General features: G+C 28.6%; 2 protein-coding genes across 13 annotated transcripts in view; both read right to left on the bottom strand.

Annotated features, from left to right (window-relative positions):
* The window catches only part of LOC136082398 (fibrillin-2-like), a 150798-nt gene that overhangs the window by 140448 nt on the left and 2850 nt on the right, over positions 1–7500 (bottom strand). The gene's annotated exons all lie outside the window — the stretch shown is intronic.
* LOC136082396 (uncharacterized) lies at positions 2016–4761 on the bottom strand. The gene is made up of 2 exons (XM_065801585.1): positions 3439–4761; positions 2016–3355 (listed from the first exon to the last, which is right to left on the bottom strand). The coding sequence occupies exons 1-2, from the start codon at positions 4437–4439 to the stop codon at positions 2080–2082; spliced, it is 2277 nt and encodes a 758-aa protein (XP_065657657.1). The 5' UTR covers positions 4440–4761; the 3' UTR covers positions 2016–2079.

Raw genomic sequence — 7500 nt, 5'->3', positions numbered from 1 at the left:
GATGATAAACACTTTTGTATATTTTTAGTATTTGACATAAATGATTTTTATCCGTGAATTGATAAAAACATGCTAACTAAAGCAATTGCCTTTGCCGAGCAACATATAACTATAGATGAGCAAAGCAAATCCATTATACGTCATGCAAGAAAATATTTCATTTTTAACGATGGCATATCTTGGATTAAGAAAATAGCAGGATTGTTTGATGTTACCATGGGAGCCTATGATGGCGCGGAAGTTTGCGAACTAGTTGGGATTATTCTTTTAGATCAACTTTCGCAGTTTTACAACAAAAATGATTTTGGTTTATATCCAGATGACGGGTTAGCTGTTTTTAAGAACAAAAATGGCCATCAAATGGAACAAATAAAAAAGCAAGTCGTTCAAATTTTCAAACGTAACAATCTCAACATCTCTATAAATTGCAATCTTAAAATTGTTAACTACCTTGATTTAACTTTTAATCTTACTCAAAATTCTTTTCAACCATACTGCAAGCCTGATAATAAATTAAGTTATGTGCATGCTGATTCTAACCATCCACCTAGCATAATAAATAATCTTCCAAAATATATCGAGCTAAAATTGTCTGCCAACTCATCAAGTGAAGTTATTTTTAATAAATCAACACACCTTTATATAGACGCATTAAGGAAATCGGGATACACTTATAAGTTGACATATAAATCAAGCACAAAAAATGTTCCAAAAAATAATCTCAAACGAAATATAATTTGGTACAATCCTCCATTTAGTAAAAATGTTTCAACCAAAATTGGTCAACGCTTTTTAACCCTAATTAACAAGCATTTTCCTAAAAACCACAAACTACACAAATATTTAACAGAAAAACAATTAAGATAAGCTACTCCTGTATGCCAAACATCAAATCTATTATCAACTCACGCAACAAAAATATTTTATATGGTGATATATTATTATCAGAAAAAGCCTGTAATTGCATTAAAAAATCTTTTAGTCCACTGAACAACAATTGCTTGTCTAACAACATTGTTTACCAAGCAACAGTAAGCTCAAATAAACCTCAATACAATGATAAAGCATATATTGAGATAAGCGAAACTTCATTTAAGCTACGTTATGCGAACCATCAAAAATCTTTTAACATAAAAAAATACAAAAACGAAACTGAATTGTCTAAGGAAGTATGGGAATTAAAAGAAAACAATTTCACAACTTTAATCAAATGGAATATTATTAAATGCTGTAAATCATACAATCCTGCGTCAAAAAATTGCAAGATTTGTTTAAATGAGTAATTCGAAATATTATTTTACAAAGGAAACAATCTGCTAAACGAAAGAGGCAAACTAGTCTCTAAATGCAGACACAATAATAAAATTCTCCTTTCATTATTTGATAGGGGAGGTTAGTTTTCCATTACGTCTTCTTGTACTATAACGTCAGAACTCATTTTACCGTAGTTTGTAATTTTTAAACGGTTTTTTATATTTTTGATTTTGTACTTCATGGCTGATGATTGCATGGATGATGATGATGATATATATATATATATATATATATATATATATATATATATATATATATATATATATATATTTTCAAATTTATATATATTTTTAAATTTATATATATATATATATATATATATTTATATTTATTGATAAATGTTGTATTAGGGTGTTTCATTTCCGACAAATTTTCGAAAATGATTGTGTTACATGCATAACGGGGTAAATAATGTGCCAAAAAAAAGTCTGAAAAATTTTCAAAATTTTAAAATGTCATCTAGAGGTCGCCATCTTGAAAAAACAGCGTTTTTTACACTTTTTTCAACTTTAAACTTGAAAAACTTAAAAAATAATTAAATTTATGTTACGTTACTGGGTGTATATATTAAAGGTTATTATATGAACATTTGGTGAAATTTTCAGAAAAATTGGTAAATGTCTAGAGGTCGCCGTATTAAAATATAAAGCTAAAAAAACTTGTTATTTTTTTAAATCTTAAAAAAAACTTAACTGGGCTATTTTTAGGCTTCAGCTTTTCTAAGAATAATAATTAATAAAGAAGATATTAGTAACATACAAAATACTATAAAGTATTAATTAGTTTTGATTTCGAATCGGATGGATTTTGCTTTCTGTGTTGTTCGACAACTTGCAAAATAAATTGTCGTTGTTCTTCATTTTGTGCACACTCGCGGAAATCACCAATAAGTTTTATTCCTCTTTCGGCGCAATCATTTGTTACCTCTAATTGTTTAACAAAATCGTCTGCAGTTCGATAATCTTGGAAGAATTTCCACTCTTGTGGATTCATCTGGAGCCATTCCTGGTTGTTTATTAGTCCTAATAAATCAAAAAGAAGCCACGACCGTGGTCCAATTAAAAAATAAATAACGGTTGAAGAACTTAATGTCGGAAATTTTGGTTTCCCAATTAAAAATGTTTTTGGTCTTGGGGTAGAAAAAAGTTTCTTTGCCATTATTGTTCTGGTAAATTCTGACAATTTTTCATTAAATAAAGATAGAATAACAAGCTCTTCTGTTAAATACCAAAGGTGACGGTTAATCGACGAAATCACAGCGGTTGCGATATCTGAATCTTCTTCTTGATACCAGTTCATTGCAAAAAAAAATTTGAAGTCATCAACTGGAGCAAATACGGAAATCCTCGAGCGGAGAAAATGCATCGAATAAAAAAGACTAATAAACTTAGCCATGCGGTGGATCATAATTTGCTCATTATTGGACATAATAAATTTATTAGATAAGAGTTTCATTTTTAAAATATATATGGAATGTGACATAAATCTGGCATTGTGAATTGCACCTGGTTTGTGAATTTTGAATATTCTTTCCATTGATAGTTTCCCTCCAAGGTAGATAATAGTTAATTCAATTAACTCAAGATAATCTTCTCGCGGAAATATTTTCTCTTCGAGGCATTGGTAAGCCCATTTCAGAACTAAACTTGCTTGATTAAATATTTCTGATTTAATATCAGTAGGCCATTTAAAAAAATTCAGGTTTGAGTAATCAATATCAATTCTAGAAAATTCGGCTCGGAAACGTTGAAAAATAGGTTCATCTGGACTTTTGCTACCTCCTCTTAATGCGGTAAATGCATGCTTAATGTGTAGCTCATTATGATGATGGCGACATGCGAGCCATAGAAGAGGTCTCTTTAACTCAATTTCAATTAAAGTTGCTGCTCCTTTTTTATTACCTGTGTTGCTTGCTGTTGTATCAAAGCATATACCAACAATGTTTTCCAAAATGTTCCAATCTTGCGCAAGTTTCACGACCTCGTCACATTGAGTTTTACCTGTCGAATCTTTAATCAAAGGTACACCAATAAGTTTCGGCCTGCAAATAAAACTTAAGTTAGTTTCTTTGAATACAAAAATAAAAAATATACATAGGATTTATATAAATAAATAAATAAGTACCCGTTAAGAGATCCGCTAATAAGAACTGCTACACGTTCTTCATTATGAGCTATGTCTAAATGAAAAAGCTTCGAATCCCAGTGCAAAATGGCCTTTTTAGGTTTGTTTATCTCCCAGTCAGCTTTAATTGACAGAACAATATTCTTTCGCGCATTTTGTCTTTGACGATGCACAGTTGATACTGACATAGAAATTTCATTAAGTTTGCCTCCGCTTTTGCAGATGATAGTGGATTGAAATAGAAGTTGTTGGCGAACTGATAAACAACATCGATCAGCCACAGATGCCGTTACTTCTGAGAGCTTCTTTGATGATATCTCTAGTGAATTTGTTAAAGGCACCTTTCTTTTCTTTAGTGGTAAAGGAGTAAACTCTGTATCTTTTTGATCTTCTTCGTCAGCACTTTCAACTATTTCACTGACATCAAAGGCACTCGATTTTTGATCTTCGGTTGAACTTCTCCGAAAATCTATGCTTAGTCTATCTTCTCGACGTTCTAAAAATTTTGAAACACCTAGATCGATGCTACCTGTCATATGATACTTTCTGCTACTCTTTTGATCTTCATAAAATGCCCAATCTTCTTTCCATTTTGGTCTACGTGATACTAATAACTGTTCATATGCATTTACTGCTGAAATGTCGCAAAGTTTCTCAAGTTCATTACAAAATGTGACAATTTTTTCTTTTCCAGCTTTAACATCTCGACTTGCGTGATCAATTTTTTTTATTTTCACCATTTCCACAAACAATTTGGTAAGCAATGAAAGACAAGAGTTATCTGAACGAACTGGTACTCCAGCTTTTTCCCAAACTTCCTTAAGCTCACCAAGAACAAGTTTAAAAATATCTCTTGCAGAAGTGTCGCCTTTTGAATAAAAATGTAAATGAGAGTATCTACCCAAAACATGTTTTTTTGTTGGTAGACGACTGAAACTTGATAATTTATTGGATTCAGGGTAACCAATTAACCAATCTTGATTATTTTTTCTTAGGTTCATCGTTACAATAAAATATTCGCTTTTCCAACTAGTTTTAAAATTGTTTTAATATTTCAATTTTGCTAATTGAAATAAGAACGAATTTTTTAAAATAAATTTATGAAATTTATATACATACGTCCAGATGTTTATTTTGCAAACTATTTAATCACGCAACAACTTTTAGTGGTCAATTATGCTCAAAACATAAATTATGCATTTTATTTAAGGTGAAAGCATTTAAGCAATTATTCAGCAAAAAAATATGTTGAAAAAATAAAACTTTATAATTCGGCGACCTCTAGACATTTACCAATTTTTCTGAAAATTTCACCAAATGTTCATATAATAACCTTTAATATATACACCCAGTAACGTAACATAAATTTAATTATTTTTTGAGTTATTCAAGTTTAAAGTTGAAAAAAGTGTAAAAAACGCTGTTTTTTCAAGATGGCGACCTCTAGATGACATTTTAAAATTTTGAAAATTTTTCAGACTTTTTTTTGGCACATTATTTACCCCGTTATGCATGTAACGTAATCATTTTCGAAAATTTGTCGGAAATGAAACACCCTAATGTTGTATATTGCTGAAAATACAACTCTTGTCTGTTTAAGAGGGATCAATATCTTTTTGAAAAAATTAGATCAAATAATAATATTAAAATATTTTAAATGAGAAAAAACAACTTCATAATGGAACTTGAAGTTTCATGCCATTCGGCAATCATCAGCCATATTATTCAAATATAAACTAAAAACCGTTATAAAAAATACAAATTTAGCGTTGCAACAGCATCTGAAGTCAAGTGTACGTGATCCGATATTTGCTAATTGCTGGTATCAAAGTTAGAAAGTAAAAATTTTTTCCTATGTCTACAAGAAGAAACCAATTCACTTTTTTTATTAAGTAGTAAACCATTATCAAAATTCATAATAAAATATTTTTCACTGATGCAAAAGTTACACCTTTTTGTAGATGGATTATAAGATTGGCATCTTTTAATTATGTTCCATTTAACTATAGGCATGTTACCTGCGTCTTTGTGTTTCCAGATCTCTTTGGAAAGTTCTGTATTTTTTCTATATCTGGTTGCATTAAATGATTTAAGGTGATTTGCAAATCTGAGCTTCAAAGCGTTTTCACTGATACCGATGTAATATTTTTCCGTAAGACTGGGATTAGCTGATGATAAAGTGGCTTTATATACAATGTTTTTTGATAGACATTCGTTATTTAACAGGCATGTAGTTTTCTTAATGCAGTTGCAATTTATATCATTAGTGGTGAGTTTGTTGCGCAAAATTTGTTGGTTGTGTGAATTAATAATAGATCGAATATTTGGCATGCAGCTGTAACTAACTTTTATTGTGTTTCTGTTGAGAATTTTGTGGAGCTTATGATGTAATGGAAAATGTAAGTCAATTAAGTTTAAGAAAAGGTGTCCAATTTTTGTTACCACATTTTTACTGAAAGGGGGATTAAACCATATTATATTTCTTTTTCGTTTATTAGTATTAGAAGGATTTAGATTTGAATGATATTGGAGATTAGTGGGAAATCCAGACTTTTCTAATGCGTCTTTATAAATAGGACCAGACTTTTGGAAAATTTTTTCGTTTGAAGAATTGGAAGATAGTCTATGTTCAATTAAGGTTGTTAATTGTTTTAAAATGCCTGGTGGATGTTTGGAACTAGCATGGATATAATTTAGCGTACTATCAGGTTTATGGTAAGGTTGAAAAGTGCAGTTATTAAGATCAAATGAAACATCAAGGTAGTTAACAACTTTCATATTAGATTGAACGGAAATACAGAGGTTGTATTGTTTAAATATTTGAGTAAAATGCTTCTTAATTTTTTCCATTTTTGGACCGCTTGCGTTTTTAAACACGGCTAGGCCATCGTCTCTATATAATCCAAATTCAGATTTTTTATAAAATTGCGAAATCCGGAAGAGAAGAAAAATACCAACTAACTCACACACTTCCGCTCCATCAAATGCACCCATGGTAACATCAAACAAACCACTTGATTTCTTATTCCAAACTTGATCATTGGTAAATAATAAAGACTTACGCGCGTGGAAAATTAAAGATTTATGATCAACATCAATGGAAACGTATTGTTCTGCAAAGTTTATGGAGTCGATAAATAGCTTTTCATTTATAGAAGGGTAAAAGTCAACGATGTCGAAAATAAGGAATTTATATAAATGTTTGTCATTGATGTTTTTGAACCAATTTATTACATTTTGAGAACTATTCCGCTGACTTAATTGCAAAATATTTCTTAGGTATATATATATATATATATATATATATATATATATATATATATATATATATATATATATATATATATATATATATGTATATATATATATATATACTTATATATACATATATATATATTTATATATATATATATATATTATATATATATATAAATATATATATATATATATAAATATATATATATATATATATATATATATATAAATATATATATATATATATATATATATAAATATATATATATATATATATATATATATATATATATATATATATATATATATAAATATATATATATATATATATATATATATATATATACAGTGGTCGGCCATCACATTAGGACCACACGTTTTTTTTTACAATTTATTTGAAATATGTTGCTTAAACCCGCGTATGAGAAAATAAATATGATGTTTTTTTATTGTTACATTTCAAGTTATTACTATTCTTAGTAATTTTTAATAAAAATTTTATCAATTGGCAACTCTGGCTGTCAGCAATCACCTGTCATTATCAAATTGGTGATTATTGGACAATTTAAGGTTATTTTTAGTTGTTAGTTTGATTGAAGTCTAAGTATGATTTATTTTATTTTCATGCATTTGTGATTTATTTATTTAATTATTTTTTTTGAACTTAATAATAATTAGTAAGTCATTAATTTTAAATAAAGAATTTTATGTTTTTTTTCCTGTTTATGTTAAGACACTAATTAGAAGTCTTTTTTAAAGTTATTAATTTAAATTTTCAGCTATGGGTAAAAAGTGTGATATGACACC

Source organism: Hydra vulgaris, chromosome 07 (assembly GCF_038396675.1).
Source record: "Hydra vulgaris chromosome 07, alternate assembly HydraT2T_AEP".
NCBI classification, from domain to species: Eukaryota; Metazoa; Cnidaria; class Hydrozoa; order Anthoathecata; family Hydridae; genus Hydra; species Hydra vulgaris.
This window is presented reverse-complemented; position numbering and strand designations above follow the sequence as displayed.

Excerpts from the sequence above, each read along its gene's own strand:
- LOC136082396 (XM_065801585.1), bottom strand. The coding sequence starts at position 4,439 with ATGAACCTAAGAAAAAATAATCAAGATTGGTTAATTGGTTACCCTGAA. Across the intron at positions 3,356-3,438 it reads ATTAGCGGATCTCTTAACGG|GCCGAAACTTATTGGTGTAC; the intron begins GTACTTATTTAT and ends TTTTATTTGCAG.